At 41.3% G+C, this 24,878-nt stretch overlaps 2 protein-coding genes across 3 annotated transcripts in view; both read left to right on the forward strand.

Moving 5' to 3' along the window:
- Positions 1-378, forward strand: part of LOC133421457 (small integral membrane protein 36-like) — a 427-nt gene extending 49 nt beyond the window's left edge. The window contains exon 1 of the mRNA XM_061711072.1: positions 1-378. This exon is cut by the window's left edge and continues 49 nt beyond it. Coding sequence (XP_061567056.1) covers positions 76-378 — 303 coding nt within the window. The 5' untranslated portion in view covers positions 1-75.
- mmd (monocyte to macrophage differentiation-associated) overlaps positions 349-24,878 on the forward strand; it is a 32,244-nt gene continuing 7,714 nt past the window's right edge. Inside the window, exons 1-2 of one of the 2 annotated variants that reach the window (XM_061711070.1) lie at positions 349-514; positions 23,497-23,578. In XM_061711070.1, the coding sequence (XP_061567054.1) occupies positions 477-514; positions 23,497-23,578 (120 nt within the window). In that variant the 5' untranslated portion in view covers positions 349-476. Of the gene's footprint in view, positions 515-20,764; positions 21,121-23,496; positions 23,579-24,878 lie in introns of those variants that run through there. The other variant, XM_061711071.1, reaches the window with a different exon arrangement.

The raw sequence follows: 24,878 nt of genomic DNA on the forward strand, positions 1-24,878 counted from the left end.
CCGGTTCCCTGCCCGTCCCCCGCAGGCGCTGGTTCTCGGAAGGCCCGCGGGGCCGCCCAGCATGAGGCTGGCACCATGGGCTTTCTGGAGAACTACCAGGAGATCGACCCGGTCACCCTGAACCTCTGCATCCTCATCGCCAGCTACGTCATCCTGCTCCTGGTCTTCCTCATATCCTGCATCATGTACGACTGCCGGGGCAAGGACCCCACCAAAGAGTACGCCCCGGACCCGCAGCCCACCCAGTCCCCCATCCGGCTGGTGGTGATGCAGAGCTCCTCGGCGCCGCCGGGACGCTGGGACACGGCCAGCATGGTCACCACCTACCACGAACCGTCGCGCTCCGACTTCAGGGAGAAGAAGAGCACCATGGTCTGATTGGACCCGAGCCGAGGGCGAGGCGCTGCACCCACCGGACTCTTTTCTCTCTCTCTTTTTTTATACATTCATGGTTTCTCTGTTTTGTACCTTGGACAATGTTTGGAGGTGACCTGCACCGGACCGGACTCGGGAGGTAAGGCCTCGTGTCTCTAAGTGTGTTTGCTAGTGAAATCCCTCTTTATCTCAGGGATCTCCGGCCAAAGCCTGCTGTCTGCTCTGGAGAGGAAACGTCACAACCAATCAGGCCCAAACGCCGACGCGTTAGCGGACGCGGCGGAGGGCAGGTCTCAGATTTAGGTCAGGGTTGTAGGTGAGGGACAAGGGCAGCGACTGAGCTTATCGACGCTTTTGCTTTTACATCATTTCCTTATTCGCAACTTGGACATCCGTCCTTGGACTTTGCACCTCTCAGGTGTGGAGATAAAAATGTTACATCACCTGAAATAGCAGCAGTGCTCCTGATTGGCTGCCTGTCGGGGGATAGCGTTGAACATTTGGTCAAGTCTCCATAGACCAGAACCTCTTACACAAGTGTGTGATGCACATGGATGGGACCGGGCCTGGTAATAGCTTTCTGGGGGCCCCAGTGGGAGGGTATAGGTGGGGGCAACGCAACAGTTAACAGTTAAACTTTAAGAAGAAGTAGGCCACGTGTGGGGGAAAAATGCCTGGTGTGTAAGGAATAAAACCCCAAAACAAAATAAAACATAAAAACATAATTAAAAAAACAACTTAGAAATGTACAGAAAGGAAACCTGTAATATCTGACTATGAATTTGCCATTTATTTCTCTCCAAATCCTCTTTATTGAGGCTGACCCTCGAGCTTGGGCCCCCCCTAGTGGCTACAGGGGCCCGCTAAACTGGCACGGTCGGAAATATCAAAAAACTGGTTCTGGGATGCATTTCCCAAAATTATCATTATCATAGCCAAGATCGTTGTAACTACGCAAGTAGGATCCAAGCGTTTCCCGATGGAGGAAACAGCGTTGGTAATGGCGTTGGTAACGACATCGGTAACAGCGTTGGTGACGTCGTGGGTGGCGACGTTGGTGACGACGTTGGTAATGTCGTTGGTGACTACATTGGTGACAACATTGGTGACGTTGTTGGTAACGACGTTGGTGACTATGAATTTGCCATTTATTTCTCTCCAAATCCCCTTTACTGAGGCCGACCCTCGAGCTCGGGCCCCCCCTAGTGGCTACAGGGGCCCGCTAAACTGGCACGGTCGGAAATATAAAAAAACTGGTCCTGGGATGCATTTCCCAAAATTATCATTATCATAGCCAAGATCGTTGTAACCACGCAAGTATTCTCCATTTCCCAATGGAGGAAACAGCGTTGGTAACAGCATTGGTAACGACGTTGGTAACGACATTGGTGATGACATCGGTAACGGCGTTGGTGACGACGTTGGTAACAACGTTGGTGACGACGTTGGTGACGACGTTGGTGACGACGTTGGTGACGACGTTGGTGACGACATTGGTGACGACATCAGTAACGGCGTTGGTGACGACGTTGGTAACAACGTTGGTGACGACGTTGGTGACGACGTTGGTGACGACGTTGGTGACAACGTTGGTGACGACATTGGTGACATCGTTGGTGACATCGTTGGTGACATCGTTGGTGACGACGTTGGTGACAACATTGGTGACAACATTGGTGACGACATTGGTGACAACATTGGTGACAACATTGGTGACAACATTGGTGACAACATTGGTGACGACGTTGGTGACGTTGTCGGTAACGACGTTGGTGACATCGTTGGTGACGACGTTGGTGACGACATTGGTGACATCGTTGGTGACGTCGTCGGTAATGACGTTGGTGACGACATTGGTGACGACGTTGGTGACGACATTGGTGACGACATTGGTGACGACATCGGTAACGGCGTTGGTGACGACGTTGGTAACAACGTTGGTGACGACGTTGGTGACGACGTTGGTGACGTCGTTGGTGACGTCGTTGGTGACGACGTTGGTGACGACGTTGGTGACGACGTTGGTGACGACGTTGGTGACGACGTTGGTGACGACATCGGTAACGGCGTTGGTGACGACGTTGGTGACGACTTTGGTCACAACGTTGATAACGACATCGGTAACGGTGTTGGTGATGACGTTGGTGACGACGTTGGTGACAACGTTGGTGACGACGTTGGTGACGACGTTGGTGACGACTTTGGTCACAACGTTGATAACGACATCGGTAACGGTGTTGGTGATGACGTTGGTGACGACGTTGGTGACAACGTTGGTGACGACGTTGGTGACGACGTTGGTGACGACGTTGGTGACGACGTTGGTGACAACGTCAGTGACGACTTTGGTCACAACGTTAATAACGACATCAGTAACGGCGTTGGTGACATCGTTGGTGACGACGTTGGTGATGACGTGGGTGACGACGTTGGTGACTGTCATGGTACGATTATCACCAATCAGAAGGCTAACAAAGAGTCAATTACGTTCATATAAACACTGTTACCGGCTGCGAAATACGACACAAGTAACTAAGTTTATCAGTTAAACATATGTGCAAATAAAATATGACATATGTGTGTTTTATCACTTTTTGTTCGTGAGACAGCCTGGTTGAAGTGGTTGAGACAACGCCCTATTCACGACCTTCTACTTTGAAAACTAGACTTGCTGCCATATCGTATGTCAAGACCTTCTCTGAAGATCCAGATCAGACCGGCTCGTGTCCGTCCTGCAGGTCTGCTGCTTGGAAACGGGCCACAGCTTCTAGCTCTGAAACAGCTGGTTCTGGGCAGATTAGAGCGTCACGCTGCGTGCAGGATGGACTCAGTGTGAAATTATGACAGACGAGGCTTTAAAACATCTACGTTGGAGCTGAAATCAGTGGTACTGGTGCATTTATTCACATTGAACCGGACAAACAGTTCTAACTCAGCCACCTTTCTTCAAGAACCGCTTTAGAATTGTTTCCTAAAACTCGCTGGATTAAGTTGGTTTTGAACCACCAAAGTTCAAACTGCGATGTTTTCCAATGTGTTCGATGTGACCTGGGCTGAACCTGTCAACAGTTACCATGTGCAGGTTTTTACTACGGTAACGTTTTTGGGTTGACGGCACTCGAAACCGCGCGTAGGAACAATTTTTCTTCCCAATAAAAGCTATCAATGCTTAACTGGTAGAAGGACCGCATGACACACTCGCAGATCCGTCAACGTTTCAAAGAACAGCGGTAATCAGGCGTAGTTGAGAACATTGTCAAACATTGTGAAGAACTATATTATGTAGTTGACGATGTTACAACCAGGAACTAATCTCCAAACATCTTAAAATCTGTCGCTCCAATGACACTAATTGACCCTTCGTCAAGCCCCGTCCCCATTGCTAGGTCGCCCCCGTTGCTAGGTTGGACAAAACTGTCATCTCTCCCGTCCATTTCCATTGTAAAAACGTAAAAATCACACAAGACAATCAACAGCTACTAGATATAAAGAAAAAGTACTTCAGGTACTGTGTAGTGAGTTTAAAAACTGAGTTTTTTGGCGAAAAACAAGATCTTTTGATGAGTTTAGCTGATAGCACGGTGGAAGTTGTGGCCGTCCACGTAGTTTTATCAAAAGTTTGCTGTGATTTACTGTTTGTTTTGGGATGAGATGTATTCCTGTGATTCTGTCTGGGTAGCGGGTGTCACTTTTCAACTTTTACACACCGCTTAACCATTTTAAGCTTTCGCGGTTGTAGCTATGGGTTATAGCTGCTGCCGAGCCGACTTTATTTTGGTACGGATCGGATTTCTGCTAGTTTGGGGATAAAAATACGCTGCACCCACACGACACTACAAGTGTTCCCTTAACTAATACGAAGTTTAAAAAGAAATAATCCAGTGATTTTAAATTCGGATACAAGGCAAGTAAAAACTACGCTATTTCGGTTGATGTGAACGAGAGACGAGAGATGTTTCTGATTGGTCAGTCAGGGACCAATCGGAAGGCTGATAAAGGGTCAATTACCGACAGTGTTTAAGAACCTTCATAGAACGATGGTTTTAGGAAACACCCGAGACCCTGGTGATAATCGTACCATGACAGTCACCAATGTCGTCACCAACGTCGTCACCAAAGTCGTCAACAACGTCGTCACCAATGTCGTCACTAACGTCGTCACTAACATCGTCACTAACGTCGTCACCAATGTCGTCACCAACGTCGTCACCAACGTCGTCACTAACGTCGTCACCAATGTCGTCACCAACGTCGTCACCAACGTCGTCACCAACGTCGTCACCAATGTTGTCACCAACGTCGTTACCAACGACGTCACCAACGACGTCACCAATGTCGTCACCAATGTTGTCACCAGCGTCGTCACCAACGTCGTCACTAACGTCGTCACCAATGTCGTCACCAACGTCGTCACCAACGTCGTCACCAATGTTGTCACCAACGTCGTTACCAACGACGTCACCAACGACGTCACCAATGTCGTCACCAATGTTGTCACCAGCGTCGTCACCAACGTCGTCACCAACGTCGTCACCAACGTTGTCACCAACGACGTCACCAACACCGTTACTGATGTCGTTATTGGTCCCTGACTGACCAACCAGAAACATCGTCCTCCGTTGCAATCCGGGTCTCTCTCGTTCACATCAATGGAAAAAGTGTAGTTTTTATTTGCCTTGTATCAACATTTAAATCACTGGATTCTTTTTTTTTTTAAACTTTGTGTTTATAAAAAGGAGCATTTTTAGTGTCGTGAGGGTTCAGCGTATTTTTATTCCCAAACTGGCATAAATCCGATCCGTACTTCCAAAACAAAGTCGGCTCGGCAGCAGCTACAACCCATACCTACAACCGTAGAAGCATTTATTTATTTATCTTAAAGTGGATAAGCGTTGTGCTTGGGGAACTGGTAAAAGAGAGAATCACAGGAATACATTTGATCCAAAAACCAACGGTAAATTACGATAAATGTCTGCTTTGGATGAAGCCTTGTGGACGTCCACACCTTCCACCTTGCTATCAGCTAAACTCATCAAAAGATGTTGTTTTCACCAAAAACCTTTTTAAACTCCACGGTACCTGAAGAAGTGTTTTTTTTTTATTCATATCTAGTTGCTGTTGATTTTATTTCATCGAATAATTACAAAATAAAGTGATAATTAAAGCTGCAAGCAGCAATGAACGGGCCTTCGCACGTGCAATTTTCACCAATAAAGATCAAGGACTCAAAACTATATCTACCAATCAGATGAAGCCACAGTAACGCTTTTGACTAAGAAAAGTAATGCGCATCGTTGCAGGATGGCGACGCACATTTTGATGTATAACACACCTGGGTGCATGTTACAGTTCGGGCAAAGAAGCGGCCGATGAAATGGCATAAATTGCGCCAAAATTACACGATTAATTCAAAATGGCCAACTTCCTGTCGGGTTTGGGCCATGGCGCCAAGAGACTTTTCTTTAGGTTGCGACATGATACAGGTGTGTACCGATTTTCGTGCATGTACGTCAAGCTGTAGTGTGAGGCTTGAGGCACAAAGTTTTCTAGGGGGCGCTGTTGAGCCATTAGGCCACGCCCATTAATGCAAACCATTAAATATCACATTTTTCACCAGGCCTGGCTTGCGTGCAAAATTTGGTGACTTTTGGGGCACGTTTAGGGGGAAAAAAGGCTCTCATTTTGTCAAAAGAAAAACGAGGAAAATAAAAATTCCTACAGATACAATAGGGCCTTCGCACTGTCAGTGCTTGGGCCCAAATAAATGAACTTCTGGTCCTTGCTGAACGCAGGCAGCGCTGATGGGACATCCCCACCTTGACGTCTAACATCCGAGCTGCAACTCCCCTCCATCCACCTCTCTCACCTCTCTCCCTGGACCTGAGCGGCTCTAAGAATAGACATAAGGCGTCTTCTAAACTTAGACGGTCCTGACACAGTCAGCACAACTACAGGCCTCCCACAGCCCTGCGCTAAAGTTTCTACCCCCTTTCTTTGTGTCTGAAAACACGATAAAAACCATCAGATTGTACCGGGTTTCAGGGCGTTGCGAAGTAACCTCAAACAGATCAGTTACATGTATATTTGAAAAGAGGATAACGTGGACAATCCTAAGTACCCCACAATTCAGAAGCTTTTACATCCACCTTCAACTGCAGAAACCTGAAGAATTGTTTTCCTGTTTGAAGTATCTACGACGGAGTATTAGGGCCAAACTAAGACAAAAAAAAATTGGAAATTACGAGAATAAAGTCGTAAAATTACGAGAATAAAGTCATAGCCTAATGTTACAAGAATAAAGTCGTAATACTACGAGAATAAAGTCGTAATACTACGAGAATAAAGTCGTAATATTACAACTTTATTATCGCAACAATATGAGTTTAATCTTGTAATTGTATGACTTTATTCTCGTAATATTACAACTTTGTTCTCGTAATATTAGGCTATGACTTTATTCTCGTAATATTACAACTTTATTCTCTTTATATTATGACTTTATTCTCATAATATTACGACTTTGTTCTCGCAACATTAGGCTATGACTTTATTCTCGTAATTTTACGACTTTATTCTCGTAATATTACGACTTTATTCTCGTAATTTCCTATTTTTTTGTCTTAGTTTGGCCCTAATACTCCGTCGTAAGTATCACATCGTTATGGAGGAATTTTCCTCTTTTATAAATCTATTAACTGGAATATGACTTGAATGTTTTCCGCTAGTGACAAATCTTTCTCAATTTAAAACTCCATTTATTTTTCTTACGAAGAGGTTTGACACTTTTTTTTTATCTTATTGGTGTGTGGCAACAATTGCCTTTCTAAGATCATTTGCTTATGTCTGTTCCTTACGGCATTATGGTAAAGTCCAGCTGTTACAAACTGTCAGCTTTTAGTAAACTGACTAATAAATAAATTGGAGGGAGTTAAAGGTGGTGTAAGTGATTTTGCAGTTAATTGAGCTCTGTTTCTAGTTTACAGAGCTCAGGCCATTTGGGGGGGGGGGGGTCATGTAGAATTTCTTACCCTACCTTTAAATATGTTGTTGTGTTGCTGTGTGTATGTTTTTGTAGTTTTTTTTTTTTTGATTACTACAACTTGGCTACAATTTATACAATTAAATATGTAAAATATTTTGGATTACTGTAGCTTTTAAACTTTATTTGTTTATTTTTTTTTATTTTATTGAAGTTTGCCAAAATCAAATTCCTCGTTTGTTTTCTCAAACCTGGCGAAAAATAATGTAAAATTACTTAATGTATTGATAATGATACAAAATATTATTTTTAAACTGTTGAAGACAACATTGGAGTTTTTTTTTTTATTTTAACATGTAATAAACACAAATAAAGAGGGAAATTTAAAGGGGTCAAAGAGTTGAGTACTGTACATGGAAGTGGTCGTCCATCCACGTATTTACACAAGTTTTAACGGATATTTAACGGGAAAGAAGAAGGAAATGTGCCGTGAAACTGTGAATGTGTTAAGATCAGATGTTGCTTTGCTCCATTCTTCCTTCAAACGCATCTAAAGTTGTATTTTGGTCTTAAAATCCTGCTGTCACCGTCTTTGGCGTCATGTCCCTCCGGGCTGAGACTTGTCAGCGCCATTATGACGCTTCTTGTAGTTTGTATTTGTGAACGTAGCAGTTTATGACGAAGGTTTCCACAGAAATCTTTGGGGATCAGGGGATCAGGGATCTTACAGGTCCGGTTTGGGTCCTTCAGACTGCTGGACTTGTTTGATTTGATCCAGTTACCGTGGAGACAGGAATGAAAACATTCCTGTGAGTCTTTCTCTGGAGGCCAACGGTTGATTTCCAAAGCTGAAAGCTTCCAGCCGTCTCCACTTCCTAAACAATCAGCACCTCCCGGAGATCATAATAATGATGAATTATTGTTGTGGGAAATTAAATTAAATCCTCTTTCCAACTAGATGAATAACTGGACTGAAACTGAGTGTCTAAGTTACCAAGAATAAGACCTGAGAGATGATCCAGATTTCAGTAAATTTAAGGGTCAGAACATCCATCAGGAATCATACGATCCGTCTTTTTTACTTTTGTATTACCGACATACAATTACTATCATACATACATACATGCATATTCTATACATAAGTATATATGTATATGTTATACTACAGGACTGTCTCAGAAAATTAGAATATTGTGATAAAGTCCTTTATTTTCTGTAATGCAAAAATGTCATACATTCTGGATTCATTACAAATCAACTGAAATATTGCAAGCCTTTTATTATTTTAATATTGCTGATCATGGTTTACAGCTTAAGAAAACTCAAATATCCTATCTCAAAAAATTAGAATATTCTGGGAATCTTAATCTTAAACTGTAAACCATAATCAGCAATATTAAAATAATAAAAGGCTTGCAATATTTCAGTTGATTTGTAATGAATCCAGAATGTATGACATTTTTGTTTTTTTAATTGCATTACAGAAAATAAAGAACTTTATCACAATATTCTAATTTTCTGAGACAGTCCTGTATATGTTATACTATACATGTTTCCGGTAAACGCACACACGCGTATATGCACATATATTTTATTCTATATACCTATTTTTTTATTTCTTTTCTTTTCTATTCATATAATTCTATTTATCTATATTTTTATCTTTTATATGGGTGTAAACCTCCCAAAGGGATTAATTAAGTCGTCTGAATCTGAATCTCGGTGCAGAATGACGATGAAACAAAGGAAACATACTGATTTTAAGGCTTAAAAGGATGATTCATTCTTACATTCTTTGGGTAAACAAAAACATCTTTAAGGTCAGTGCTAATCTTTTTTGAGCAGACTAACAGTCTGCACACTTAGGGCCTGATTTACTAAGATCCTAAATAAAGAGTACTAAATTGCGTGTGCACTGAAAAAGTTTGCACGTGCTGTTGTTGTGTGTTTTGCGGGTGATCAACTAAGATTGCGTGCGCAATTGATAACAGGTGCAAACTGCAGTATTTAAATGAGGTGTTGCGCGTCTTACGGTTTGCGGCGCAAACTTTGCGCCATGGAGAGTGGATGGAAAGCAGGATATAGTCGCAAGCGCAAAATGAAATTTGACGAGTTGGAGTTAGAGATATTAGTGGAAGAGGCAAATTGTTGTGCCGTATTCAGCACCCCTGCCGTGAAAAGCACCCCCTCGTATATTCAATGATAAGTAGACCAAGAAAAAAAACAACACACTGACACTTCAATATATTTATATATACACACACACACAAACACATACTTTATTTTATATAGTTTATATTATATATATTTACAAATATTATGGAAGACAACACAGTAAGCAGGCTATTAATTAATGACATCAATAACCATTTACCCGATTTTTTTTTTTTTACCCGAATCCATGAGCGCATTTAAACATGAATCATTAACTGGACGCTAAACAGAACATGGACAACAGAACATGAACAGAACACGGAATGAGAATATCATTTTTGTCAGACGAGGGGGTGCTTTTCACGGCAGGGGTGCTGAATACGGCACAACACCGGGGTATGACTGCAGAACAAGTATAGGCGCACAATGAGAAACACTTTTTTCTCCATGAAAACACGTGATTTATTTATTATCACAAATAAAAAAATGAATGTGCCTCCTGTGGCAACCTTTTGCTGAATAATACTCGATTTAACATTCAAATAAAATATTTCTCCTTTTGCATGTGGAGATTAGCACCTTCCTTTCGAACGTATTAAATACAGACGCAATCACAATCCCCGCAAAAACGTTCAGGCTTGGTAAATCTCATTGCGTGTGGTAAATGGAGATATTTGCATCTTCCCCTCCCAGTATTTAGCGATTTCTGGCGGGTACGCCCCATATTGATTATTCATCAGGGCAAAAGTACTAAATGGATTGCGTGTGCTATTTTGCGCATTTGAGAGACGCAGTCCTCTTTGCACGCTGTTAGTAGATCAGCTGGCACTTTGGTTTGCGGGTGCTGTCAAGTTTGCACACGTTTTTACGCACGCAAACCTTTAGTAAATCAGGCCCTAAGTTGGGCCAAGGCTGAATCTTCCATCAAAATTATCTTCAATTGTCGAACCACCAGGGTTTTATTTTCATTTTCTAATTGATTATTCTGAACAAAGTTCATAAAACTGTTGAGAAACGTGATCTCTTGATTTGTGACCTCATTCATTTTTTTCCTCCTGCGAATGTTTTTATGAAAATCCTTTTTTTTAATGAAAAAGGAAGGAAGGAAGGAAGGAAGGAAGGAAGGAAGGAAGGAAGGAAGGAAGGAAGGAAGGAAAGAAGGAAGGAAGGAAGGAAGGAAGGAAGGAAGGAAGGAAGGAAGGAAGGAAGGAAGGAAGGAAGGAAGGAAGGAAGGAAGGAAGGAAGGAAGGAAATAAAGAAGGAAAGAAGGAAGGAAGGAAGGAAGGAAGGAAGGAAGGAAGGAAGGAAGGAAGGAAGGTAGGTAGGAAAGAAGGAAGGAAGGGAGAAAAGAAGGAAGGAAGGAAGGAAGGAAGGAAAGAAGGGAGGAAAGAAGGAAGGAAGGGAGGAAAGAAGGAAGGAAGGAAGGAAGGAAGGAAGGAAGGAAGGAAGGAAGGAAGGAAGGAAGGAAGGAAGGAAGGAAGGAAGGAAGGAAGGAAGGAAGGAAGGAAGGAAGGGAGAAAGAAGGGAGAAAAGAAGGAAGGAAGGAAGGAAGGTTTGCGGGTGCTGTCAAGTTTGTACACGTTTTTACACACGCAAACCTTTAGTAAATCAGGCCCTAAGTTGGGCCAAGGCTGAATCTTCCATCAAAATTATCTTCAATTGTCTGGGAAAAAAAATAAAAGTCCATGCAACTGTAAGAACCACCAGGGTTTTATTTTCATTTTCTAATTGATTATTCTTAACAAAGTTCATAAAACTGTTGAGAAACGTGATCTCTTGATTTGTGACCTCATTCATTTTTTTCCTCCTGCGAATGTTTTTATGAAAATCCTTTTTTTTTATGAAAAAGGTGCCTTTTTCCATTTATAAAAGCTGAAGAAATCATTTATCAATTGTCCAATTAACACTTAATAGGACCCCCAGGTCGTCAGGGCCAAAACTTTTTTATTTACTACTGCATTTCAGTAATCTCCCAGCATGCACTGCAACCTCTATTTCTTGCACCTCATTTGTTTCATTCCTTTTAACATGTCCATCTTTTATGTCTGCTTTTAAACTATTGGACTTTTAATGCTTTTTAATCAAATCAAATCAATGTTTATTTCAGACTGGACAATGCATATTAATGAACACTACATTAAGCAGTGTAAATACACCGGACTTTAGCAGAAATGCTAGTTTCCACCCGCAGCCCCACAGAAAACATAAAAACTATTCAGTCAAACAATACAATCAAACAAGGGGACAAACATAAAACATACATAGTAGCAAAATAGATTTAGCAGCGTTTAAAAGCTGTATGGATTGTATCTAAAGTGACTTGAGTTTAAAGTGACTTGAGCAAATAAATGCATATTACAATAATGAAATACCAGCGATGGTAATATTATGGTACTGAGAGTATCCAAGTTGTGTGACATACAAAGTGTGTGTTGCATTTGCACATTATAGTACGTACGAATTAAAACAGATAATTAATGTTAAGACAAAATACACAAGTTTAAGCTGGTTGTGATAACAGTGTTGTTCCTCCAATAGCCATGATTTAAAATGTTAACCCTTGTGCTGTCTCTAAGGAAATAAGGAAGGAAGGAAGGAAGGAAGGAAGGAAGGAAGGAAGGAAGGAAGGAAGGAAGGAAGGAAGGAAGGAAGGAAGGAAGGAAGGAAGGAAGGAAGGAAGGAAGGAAGGAAGGAAAGAAGGAAAGAAGGAAGGAAGGAAGGGGGGAAAGAAGGAAGGAAGGAAGGAAGGAAGGAAGGAAGGAAGGAAGGAAGGAAGGAAGGAAGGAAGGAAGGGGGAAAGAAGGAAGGAAGGAAAGAAGGAAGGAAGGAAGGAAGGAAGGAATGAAGGAAGGAAGGAAGGAAGGAAGGAAGGAAGGAAAGAAGGAAGGAAGGAAGGAAGGAAGGGGGGAAAGAAGGAAGGAAGGAAAGAAGGAAGGAAGGAAGGAAGGAAAGAAGGAAGGGGGAAAGGAGGAAGGAAGGAAAGAAGGAAGGAAGGAAGGAAGGAAGGAAGGAAGGAAGGAAGGAAGGAAGGAAGGAAGGAAGGAAGGAAGGAAGGAAGGAAGGAAGGAAGGAAGGAAGGAAGGAAAGAAGGGAGGAAGGAAGGAAGGAAGGAAGGAAGGAAGGAAGGAAGGAAGGAAGGAAGGAAGGAAGGAAGGAAGGAAGGAAGGAAGGAAGGAAGGAAGGGAGGGAGGAAAGAAGGAAGGAAGGGAGGAAAGAAGGAAGGAAGGGAAAAAGAAGGAAGGAAGGAAGGAAAGAAGGAAGGAAGGAAGGAAGGAAAGAAGGAAGGGAGGAAAGAAAGAAGGAAGGAAAGAAGGAAGGAAGGAAGGAAGGAAGGAAGGAAGGAAGGAAGGAAGGAAGGAAGGAAGGAAGGAAGGAAGGAAGGAAGGAAGGAATAGAGAAAAGAAGGAAGGAAGGAAGGAAGGAAGGAAGGAAGGAAGGAAGGAAGGAAGGAAGGAAGGAAGGAAGGAAGGGAGTAAAGAAGGAAGGAAATAAGGAAGGAAGGAGAGAGCAGGAGGAAAGAAGGAACAGGAGAATTAGGTCATTTTGACCCAAAGACGGTACAAGGGTTAAAACATAAAACAATGTTAAAAACCTTTCTCGTGTAAAACTCTTTGATTTGTGTCAGAAATAAACCTGCCGTGCTTTTAGTCACCAGGAGTTGGTCGTCAGATAACAAGGGTTGGGTCGGGAATCGGGATCCATGGTTTCCTACATGAACATTAGGATTAAACCTCCAGCTGTTCGGGTTCAGCCTTCATTCATGATTTCCTTCAGAAGCAGAAACTTCCTCACCGTCTCCCACTGCTCGTCTTTCTGGGTAGAACCCAGAGAGGATTGTGCACTCGTCTGTTCCACATTTCACCGTGAGACCCGGTTGTTACTCAACAGGCTGCGATTACGGCGCCCAGCCTTTGCTGCGAACTCCCAACAGAAATAGACCTGGGAACCCGGGGCAGTAAACATAGACGGTGCTCACAGTAATCCCGCCGCTTCCAAGAAAGCTGCAAAAAGTGGATCCACTTCATAAACGGGACCTCGCCCTGCAACCGGGACTCGGGCCAGAGGACGGCTCCTGCTTCTGGATTTTTCATTTACTTTACCGTTATTCCAGACAGAAGGGTGTACTTTTACCAGGTTTTACGCCGTCCAGGGAGCATCCTGTCTCTGAGATTGTGTCTTTCACTAATAGAATCCACTTGAGCCCAGAAATACTAACGCAAAAGCTGTTAATAAACTTATATCTACCTGGATGCGGGCCGACAACAGTGCAGATGTTTTCTGTGAAGCACATTATGTTACCACAGAAACGCACAAAAGAAACAAACAAAGCAAAGTTTTAACCCAGCAAAGATGTGCAGTTCCCCTACTGGCCACCAGAGGGAGCCAAAGAAGATTCAATATCCATTGATCTGATTATTTATCAGTTTATATCTTTTATTTTATTTTTATTTATCCTTTATTTATCCAGGAAAGTCCCATTGTGATACAATATCTCTTCTGCCAGGGAGTCCTGGTCAAGATGGCAGCAGAAAAATAAATTCAGTTTCATATAAAAGAAAATACATACAAGGACAAGTAACTACGTAAAAAATAAAAACATATCAAAACAATAAACAAACAAACATAAAACAGGAAGGAAGGAAGGAAGGAAGGAAGGAAGGAAGGAAGGAAGGAAGGAAGGAAGGAAGGAAGGAAGGAAGGAAGGAAGGAAGGAAGGAAGGAAGGAAGGAAGGAAGGAAGGGAGGGAGGAAAGAAGGAAGGAAGGAAGGAAGGAAGGAAGGAAGGAAGGAAGGAAGGAAGGAAGGAAGGAAGGAAGGAAGGAAGGAAGGAAGGAAGGAAGGAAGGAAGGAAGGGAAAAAAGAAGGAAGGAAAGAAGGGAGGAAGGGAGAAAAGAAGGAACAAAGGGGAGAAAAGAAGGAAGGAAAGAAGGAAGGAAGGAAAGAAGGAAGGAAGGAAGGAAGGGAGGAAGGGAGAAAAGAAGGAACAAAGGGGAGAAAAGAAGGAAGGAAAGAAGGAAGGAAGGAAAGAAGGAAGGAAGGAAGGAAGGAAGGAAGGAAGGAAGGAAGGAAGGAAGGAAGGAAGGAAGGAAGGAAGGAAGGAAGGAAGGAAGGAAGGAAGAAAAGAAGGAATGAAGGAAGGAAAGAAGGAAGGAAGGAAGGAAGGAAGGAAGGAAGGAAGGAAGGAAGGAAGGAAGGAAGGAAGGAAGGAAGGAAGGAAGGAAGGAAGGAAGGAAGGAAGGAAAAGGAAAAGGCTGATTTACCAACTCTGTTCCAGTGCTTGGGACCATGAGGAGAATTTTCTCTGATTATTTATCAGTTTATATCTCACGAAACACATCAAAATTAGTCCTGTGCTTTTAACCCATCACTAGTTACACTAGTGGGCCGTTGGGGGGTTCGGTGCCTTGCTCAGGGGCACGCAGGCATGTTTGGCTCCTACCAGGCTGGAAGACTAGACAGCCTTCAGCTGGCCTTGTTTCACTTCCAGCAGCATGTGTTTCAAATGTTATCTCCATAGAAACATCCCGCATCAGGGTGGATGGACAGACAATCCCTGCTCTCTGGCGTTACCGAGCACAAATGGTGGGAAGTGGATTTAAAAAAATGACATCAGTCAAGCTGAGAAGCAGCTGCCGCCGGGCAGGGGGGGCGTCTCTTTTCTACAGCTTACATCTTTACGTACAACAGGATCGTATTTCCGTTAAACTGAGTCTGATCATCCCGTCATCTCCACTAGAAGTTAGCAGAGGAACCTGCATTCATGCATGAAATGGTAAACCAATTAGAGCTGTTTAGCTCCCTGTCACGTGTGGACATAAAGCCTCTTTTATTCTGAAGGGACTCCTGTCTTTTTCCAGGAATCCAGGAAATCACATTGTAGGATTTTTACTGAATGAATTGGTAAATTCCTGGGTAAAATAAGTATAGTCCACGACCTCAAACAGTCACACTCCAAACTCCACTATGGCCAAGACCAAAGAGCTGTCAAAGGACGTGAGAAACTAAACTGTAGACCTGCAACCAGGCTGGGAAGACTGAATCTGCAATAGTTACAGTAACAGCTTTAATGCAGCAGATTAACTCATTTTATCAACACAATACTTCACTTTGGTATAGAAGCATGACATTTGGCACAGATACTCTCCAAGGTCTACTCTTTAGGGAACAGGCGCGTGCCACTCAAAATTCCAAGATGGTGGCCCCAAAATCCAAGATGACCGCCCAAAAACGTGCTTTTTCCTTTATAACTCAAAATGCCTTGATTTTTAGCCCCATAGATATATTAAAGTTGAATATAAAGTTGGGTATTGTGGACATTTTGGTACCAAGTACATGTTTGTATCCATTACGGTTCTTGAGATACATCATACAGAAACTTGTACTGGAAAAGTGAGAATTTTGTAAGATTGATTGTTGTTACGAGAACATGGATTCATGAAAATGTTACTCTCATAACCTGATATTTCCAGTAGGGTTACTTACTATTAAGACAACCTGGGGGTTGTCTTATTAGTTAAAGATGTCGGCCCTTTTTTCAAGATGGCCATCAAATTCTCATTATAGTAGAGTATACATGCTTATGCCCTTAAGTACAAGAGTACACATATTGTGTTTGATGTGTACAATCCATCAAGCCTCAAAAGGGAAACAAGATCTAAACAAGGTCAGGGAGGTCGGTGCCAAGTGACAAACAAGAACAAAGTTCCGTCAAATTCGTTTCGTTTCACTACTACTTGGTGTGAAGAAATCAACCATGGGAGCAATTATTAGAAAATGGAAGACATACAAGACACTGATAATCTCCCTCCATCTGGGGCTCCACGCAAGATCTCACCCCGGGGGGTAAAAATGATCAAGAACCAGACGGGGGAAACTAGTGAATGACCTGCAGAGAGCTGGGACCAAAGTAACAAATGTACCCTCAGTAACCTTTATGCTTCTTTATGGCATTTGCCCCTCGTCCCGGGGGCTGCTGGGTATAACCATTAAATGTTGAAAATTACGGTCATCATCATCATCATCATCAATTTTGAGTCTATGGACTTTTGTTCAGTGACCCGTCGCCACCTCCTGGTGGATGTGTTGCCTAGCAACCACACTAAGTCAAATGAAGGACGCAGAGGTGTGTTTGGTTAGTGATGGAAACAACATTTTGGAACGGACAGATGTACAAATGTACGAAAATAAAAGCATAAACCAGGCTGCAGGTGTCTAGTGTCTAATAGCTGTATGCATGAAGTTACAGGTTTAGCTTTATCTTAACTCCACTTTGAGAGCGTGAAACGGAGGAGACGCTCTGCTTTTAGTTTAGTTTTAGTTTTTTTAGATTAGTTTAGTTTATTGGTCCTTTCAAATTCCACAACACAAATAACCTAAAGTACAGGTGTAAATCATCAGGGTTATACTAAAAAAAAAATATCATTTTTGTTGTATATACATATTACAGTGGCCGACAAGGGCCAAACGCACTGCAACAGCCTAATGCGTCTCGGTTAAGGAAAACGGCTTCAAGTACAGAAACGATTCAAATTCACAAACTCAAAACGAGGTACAAAAAGAGGAACGTGGTGCAAATGAAAAAAACAAAGACAAATGCAGCATCATCAAACACGCTGCAAATAGAGAAACGATGCAAAGCACAAAACCATATAAAACAAGAAACCATCTTCAACTCTCCACATTGCTCCACACTGCTCCACATTTTCATTTCTGTATCTAAGCTGTTCCACAGATTAACTCCTGTCACTGAGATGCATCGTTGTTTAACGTTGGTTCTTGCCTTTATTTTCCTGAACATAAATGTTCCTCTTCGTTCCTGTTGGCTAACTCTGCTTTGGAAGAGCTTCTGAATGCTGCCAGGAAGTGTTTTATTGTTGATTGTTTCCTTCTCAAACCGGTGCGTGGACTGAACCTGATTAAACCCCAGGACTTCTCCGTGCTCTGACGTAAACAGTTCTATCTGAGCCACTAATCAAACTGCAGAGTGTTATGTAACTGCACTGTTGCAGCCTCGCGCCGTCCGGCCTCCACACTTCGTCTGGTGCAGCATCTCGCTCAGATTAACTCCGGGACGTCCTCCGGAGTGTGTCTCCTGTTTAGCATGTGAACCGTGTGCTGGGACCTGTTTCATCTTAATCTCTTGAAAACATTATATTATTAAATCTTTGTGCGTGTCTTTATCACTTTTCATCAACGCCGTATTGGTTCAGACCTGCATAGGTCCATTTATTCTGGGTTTCACTGCTGAAAAATGTTACTTTTGCTGCCGTTTTTCATCACGGTTCCAGACGTGGCCTTTGAGGCACAAATATGTTCACAAGTTTTCTACAAACTTTTCTGTTTGCACTTTTGTTAGTGCACTAAAAATGTGCACGATTACGGAATGGATGTTCTGCTTTCTTTCTATTGTTTTATATTCATTTATACAATTTTAATTTAAGCAGGACAGGTTTCTGTTTAACCCTTGTGCTGTCTTCGGCTCAAGGAAGGAGGAAGGGAAGAAGGGAGGAAAGAAGGAAGGAAGGAAGAATGAAAAGAAGGAAAGGAAGAAGGAAGGAAGGGAGAAAAGAAGGATGGAAGGAAGGGAGAAAAGAAGGAAGGGAGGAAAGAAGGAAGTGAGGAAGGAAGGAAGGAAGGAAGCAAGGAAGGAAGGAAGGAAGGAAGGAAGGAAGGAAGGAAGGAAGGAAGGAAGGAAGGAAGGAAGGAAGGAAGGAAGGAAGGAAGGAAGGAAGGAAGGAAGGAGAAGAGAGAAAAGAGGAAGGGAAGAAGGAGAGAGCAGGAGAATTAGGTCATTTTGACCCAAAGACAGTACAAGGGTTAAGAAAGATACTTATTTTATTCAGTTCATTTTGTTATTAAAGTGAATTGCTGGATAATAATTTGTTTTCCATGTGTTCATGGCATTCAAAAATATGCATCTAATTCAATTCAGGTTCGAGTCAAATAGTTAGAAAATCATTTCACTAAAAAAAAAAAGGGGTTAAAAAAATTCACCACGCCAGGAAGGGAGAAGGCCATCGGGTTGCCCTGCCGATGAGTTGCCAACCGTACTGGTGGCCCTCTATGGCTCTGCCACGCTGCACAGGGCGATTAATCCAGCTGGAACGACCACAGATCGCCTCCTGCGCTCCCTGCATGACACGAGCGGCGTCTGATGCCCCGTCTTGAGCAAAGAGGATCACCGGTGATCGCCTCCATCCAGGTCACCTCTCGCTCAGCCCGCTGACCTCTGGCAGCAGCAGCGGAAGCTGCAAAAGCAAAACAAACACAGACTGAAACACAAGTCTGACCTGAACAGTAAACGCCCACGTTAGTAAGAACTAAAGTTGCTTTCGCCAACGAAAATGATGACCAAATATCGTCGTCAACGAACCTTTATCACCTGAGGAAAACGAGACGAGACGCAACGAAAATGCTGGTCATGTGACGATAATGATAATTAAATATATAATGCAATATCTTAGACGGATAAAAACGAGACTAAAATGTAGATTACAAAATAAAAACTATGTTAAAATGGGGAAAAGACAAAAGATGAGGCGAAATGAGGAAAAATAAATATGTTGTAAACTCAAATTAGAGTCTACTGTACCTGGAATGAATGTATTCTTGAGTCTATAAGGTAACTATAATATAATAATAAGATAACCTTGTTTGAATTGTAAAGTGGGTTTGGCTAAATACAATCCTTGTCTAAAACTAGACTGAAATGGACAATTCTGACTAAAATGCACAGACTTTTAGTCGACTGAAACTTGACACGACTGAAACGAAAATGAACGTGACTAAAACTGTGACTCCGCTGGTTTGATGGGGGTCTTGCTTGCTTGTGACCAACATGATGCCCTGCAGGAGAAATGGGGGGTTTTCTCTGTTGTCAGTGGGTTTCTTATACGTCTGAAGTTGGACAAGGTGTTTACTTCTTCCTACTACTTTTTCCAGTACATTTGCTGTTATGTTTATTAATTCTTGTCTACTTTATTTACGATGGTACATTTATTATTCAGTGATTATTGTTCTTTTTTATGTTATTGATTTATTGTTATGCTGTTTTATTTATCTATTTTATTTTTTATACTTATGTTTGAAATAAAACATATCGAATCAAATCAAATCAGGTGTATTTTAAAGTTTGGCAAACCTTTTTAATATAGTTTCTGAAGCTGAGCTATCTAAAATTTTGTGTCTAAACTCATCTACATTTGTAATTCGAGACCAAAATTGTTGTTTTTTTTTTAAATCAGACTGAAACTATATGTTTATTTCTGTTGCAAAGTTGAACATTTTAAAATGAGGGTCGGTGGAAATTAACTTTATTTATCTATTTATCTATTTATTTATTTGAGCCAGTCCTTGCAGTCAGTATTAAACTTTCTTAACTTCTACCTAAAAGTCCTAAAAGTGGCTCCTAAAAGTCAGGAAACTGCTTGAACTTTTCATAAAGGGCGTAAAATCTCTGCTTCAAGTCACATAATTGATCGTATCGCAACAAATTAGAGATTAATGAATCACCCGGTCATCATCACGCGTCTCTAAACCCCGCCCACCCCTCACGTGATTGGTCCGCCTCCACTCATCCTCGCCGCTCATTGGCTGCTGCGGTTGTCAGTCAAATCAACACGGTGTCTTCAGTGTTGTTGTCAGTGGGTTTCTTAGATGGTACATTTATTATTCCTTGAATATTGTTCTTTTTTATGTTATTTATTTATTGTTCTGCTGTTTTATTTATTTATTTATTTTTTTGTGCTTATGTTCGAAATAAAACATCAAATCAGGTGAATTTTAAAGTTTGGAAAACCTTTTTAATATAGTTTCTGAAGCTGAGCTATCTAAAATTTTGTGTCTAAACTCATCTACATTTGTAATTAGAAACCAAAATTGTTGTTTTTTAAAATAAGACTGAAACTATATGTTTATTTCTGTTGCAAAGTTGAACATTTTAAAATAAAGCTCGGTGGAAATGTATTAACTTTAACTTTAATGTTATGAACTTTAACTTTATTCTATTTAATTATTTGAGCCAGTCCTTGCAGTCAGTATTAAACTTTTACATTGGCTTCTAAAAGTCAGGAAACTGCTTGAACTTTTTAATAAAGGGCGTAAAATCTCCGCTTCAAGTCACATAATCGATCATATCGCAACAAACTAGAGATAATGAATCACGCGTCTCTAAGCCCCGCCCACCCCTCACGTGATTGGCCCGCCTCCACTCGTCCTCGCTTCTCATTGGCTGCCGCGGGTGTCAGTCAAAGCAACACGGTGTCTTGACTTCAGCCAGCGCGGCTGTTTTCGCTCTTAGCTGCGTGTTTTATGTCTGTTCGTGGCGCTTTTATGGCTTTTCCCGGCGTGGAAATGAGGACGAGAGGCTGATTCCGTTTTCCCCGCAACATGGTGTTCAGAAAGAGGCTGAAATCCGTGCCGTCGTGGCGGGAGGGCTGGAAGTGACAGTTAGCTGTGGCTAATGCTAAGGCTCGTCTGTTATTGTTTTAATTCTTTTGTAAAAGCTGGTTTATTGTCCCGCTTTTGTTTGCTGGTTTAGTGCAGATAGTCTCTCCCCCTTTGGTGCTTTTATTGTTAAAAAGCTGACATGAAGAGGATGAACACCTTCCAGAGGTAAAAGGTTTAAATCTCAGGTTTTTCTCCTCATGAATGAGTTTTTCTGTCAGAATAATCACTTTTGTGCTGTCAGATCATCAGCTTATTAAACTAGGACTGCTGTCACCGTCAATATCTGTTATTACTGATTAATCAAGTGCTGTATTGATTCATAAATGTGTTGAATACTTGAGGATAGTGAACAGAATTTCAATGTTTCATTGCAGATGAGGTTGTAATGAGAGTAGGGGTGGGTATTGCCAAGGACCTCACGATACAATACACATCACGATACCTGAGTCACGATACGATATTTGCGATATTGCGATATATAAAGTTTGCTGAAAACTGTAAAAAGCTTTATGGATCTTAAAATCCGAGTTGCACATTCATCAGATTATAGTGATAATTCATGGGACAAACTGAGTCAAAACAATGTTTTATTATAACTATACAAGCTAAAGTTACAACATATTTGTATATGTTTTTCATATTATTTACATCATATGAAATTAACATTAAATTTAGTATGAGGTTGCTTTAATTATGTGGCAAATGATAATAAACACAAGAAAGATGGTACTTCAATGAAAAATAGATATTTTATTCAACTTTGCCGCTGTTCATACAAAAAGTAAATGAAATGTCCTAAATCTAAAACCAAGGGCAGACACAGTGATCAGTCAGTATAGATATAAATCCATAAATAAATAAACCTCTGTCCATTATTTTTCCTTTTTTAAGGACAGGCAATTGTGTTATATAAAAAATAAATTATAAAATGAAATAAAACGAGAAATAAAACCTGAGCTCAGTGCAGTGCCCACCCGGGGTTGGTAGAGAGTGGCAATGCCCAGGACTGTCACTTAGGTAGGAGCACTGGGTGATAAAATCGGGGATAAAAAATATTTAAAAAAAAATCGATATTCAAAATTTGAATATCGATATTGAATCAGCTGGAAAAGTATCGTGATATATTGCCATATCGATATTTTTGCCCACCCCTAAATGAGAGTATTATACTTGTAGTCCTTTAAAGTTATGTGTGAATTGTTGTTCCAGCAGGTAAATGAGGTAAAACGGACACAAACTTCAGGCTTCGGCTGTCAAGAGGTTTTGACGGTCCTCGTTCAGGACCGTCTCTCACGACCGTTTATGAGCTTTCCTGATCAGTTCGGAGATGTTTGAAAACCATGAGAGGTTTTATCTCCATCTCATCTCCACGGATCTGTAACTTCACCACCTTGTTTGCTGAACCAACAAGTGGCTCCTTGGTTTTGTTACGGTTGATGACCGAGGTCACGGCTAAAATGTGTGATCCGTGACGTACGACATCCTCGGCGTCTGTGAAGACGGATATCATTAGGGTCTATGGATACTGATGCTCTTTATCAATGATACTCATCTCGATCATTTAGGGCAGAAATTAGAGGTATTATGAACTTTTAATTGACGTTATATTTATAAGAGGCTAACCAAATAGACTAAAAAACAGGCGCGGGCCGCGGGTCCTTAAAAAGTTTTAAATTAATTTTCCTAAAATAAGGTCTTTAAATGTTTTAATTTGTCTTAAATCTCAATCCAAGGATCTTAAATTTTGAATCTTAATTTTATCCAGTCATCATTAAAAAGTTTTCTTACACTTTGAAAAGGAAAAGTGTATTTAATTGTTTTGAGGAGAAATACATCTGTTTACAGTTGTTAGACGCCTCAGTCAGGGTTGCCAGGTTGAGCAGGTTTCAGCCCAAATGGGCGAGTTGATAAAACTTGGGCTTCTTTTCATGGTTTTCCCTAAATATTTAGGAGAAATTATTAACAAAGAAGTTTCCATTTTGGCAGAGAAAAGTAGAAACTTACACAATAAACTCACTGATACTTTATCTAATCTACTCAATTTGTGTAGTCTTTGTTTGGAGCCTGAACTTCTTTTTGGCTTCATTTGTTCATGACTTGAAATTTATTCCGCATTTAATAATTTAGGGTTTTAACATAGAGAAAGTATGATTTGGGCTTGTCTTTTTTATTATTTCGGCAAGTTTTACGTCGCGTTTGAGCTGGAACCTGTCAGATCTGGCAACCTCGACCTCAGCGCTGGATTTCTTAGTCGGCGTAGTCTCGAGACGAGGAAAGCAAATGTGTGTAAATGGAAATTTAGCGGGTTACATTGGGTTCAAAGTGTGTGACTTGTCTTTTTTGTCTTAAATTTCGTTTGAAAATGGTATTAAAAAGTCTTAAATTTAACTTTAACTTAAAGACTAAACTTCCTCTGGTGATGGAGGACGATGTTCTTCCTCTTCCTACGTCCACTAACAGTTGGAGTCTGCAGTTTCCTGTAGATCGTTTTTAATCTGTCGTCGCCGCCTCTGATGTTTGTTTTCATGATTTGTGTTTCAGGTTCATGAACCGGCGGGCCGCTGCTAACTGCCGCTACCAGCCCACCGTCTACGAACACGCCGCAAACTGCTACACCCACGCCGTGAGTAGAGCTGGGGATCCATTCAAATGTTAAGAAGCCATTACATTCAGATTCTTAAGATTCAGAATCGATTATCAAGATTTGATTCGATTCCGATATTGATTTGGGTTCGTGTTATCATGTTTTTTTTTGAGCTGTTGCATGAATTATATGACTGTAGTTCTGCAACATATTAATACTAGTATAATATTGAGATTCAACAGCAAGTATTGCAGCTAATGATGCTGTAAGGACCAATCAGCTCCCAGAATGCTGATAGAACTGAAACAGAAACATCATGTGGGTCAGAATTACCAAACAGATCCAGGGAGGAAACGGAGACGGATGAAATCGCTTTTATTTTTTCCCACATTCCGTTTTTATTTGTTCCATTTTCAGTCTATTTTGGTTTTTAATTTTTGAGCATTTGGTTTTTAGCATTTTTTGCAAGACAGTATATAAAGTAATGAAATATAGACAATTTATGCAATTATAACCTAACACTTTAATGTTTTCATACCTTTAAACATATTTAAAGGCAAAAACATGGAACCAGTTATTCTCGTGTCCAACAAAATATTCCTTTTTTGGGGATAAACAAAAAAATAAACAAAAGTTGTAAAAAAAAAAATCGATCTTTAGACATATGAATCGATTTTTAGGAATTAATATGAGAATTGATTTAGAATTAGGAAATCAATTTTTTTCAACGCAGGCCTAGTGAACAGCCACACAAATCGGATATGGGAAAAAATCGGAATTGAGCATTAAAGGTATTGTGACATCATTTTTAACATGCTTTTAACACTATTAAAAGTCTTGGCCAACATCCCTCAAATGTGTCTAAAAGAGTGTAACAAGAAAAACTTCACTCTAGTACTCCATTCCTGGCTTTTTATGACGGTGTTTTTTTGCGCCCTGAAAAATGCTTCCTTTCCCCCCTTTCCTGTCAATCATTGCCCCGCTCCTCCTCCAAACCTCCTCCTCCTCCAGCCATACGCTCACAGCGGCGTCGGAGAGTTAAGCCGGGAGCGACAGGCGAAGCATGGAAAAGCAGCAGGGCGAAGCACAGCAAACAATAATAAAAATAAAGGCATGCAAGCAGCACTGTCCCCTTATCTTAAGTCTAGTCAGTGGCCGCGGGTCTTCTTAGCAGTTTTCCTCCGGTGATTAGAACAAAAGACGCTCTAAACAGCTCCGTGTTAAGCCTGATTTATGGTTCCGCGTTAAATCGACGCAGAGCCTACGCCGTAGTCTCTGCGTCGGTGTAACACGGAACCATAAATCAGCCTTTATGGTGCGCTGGAGAGGAGCGGAGGCA

This window comes from Cololabis saira, chromosome 21 (genome assembly GCF_033807715.1).
Source record: "Cololabis saira isolate AMF1-May2022 chromosome 21, fColSai1.1, whole genome shotgun sequence".
Lineage (NCBI taxonomy): Eukaryota > Metazoa > Chordata > Actinopteri > Beloniformes > Belonidae > Cololabis > Cololabis saira.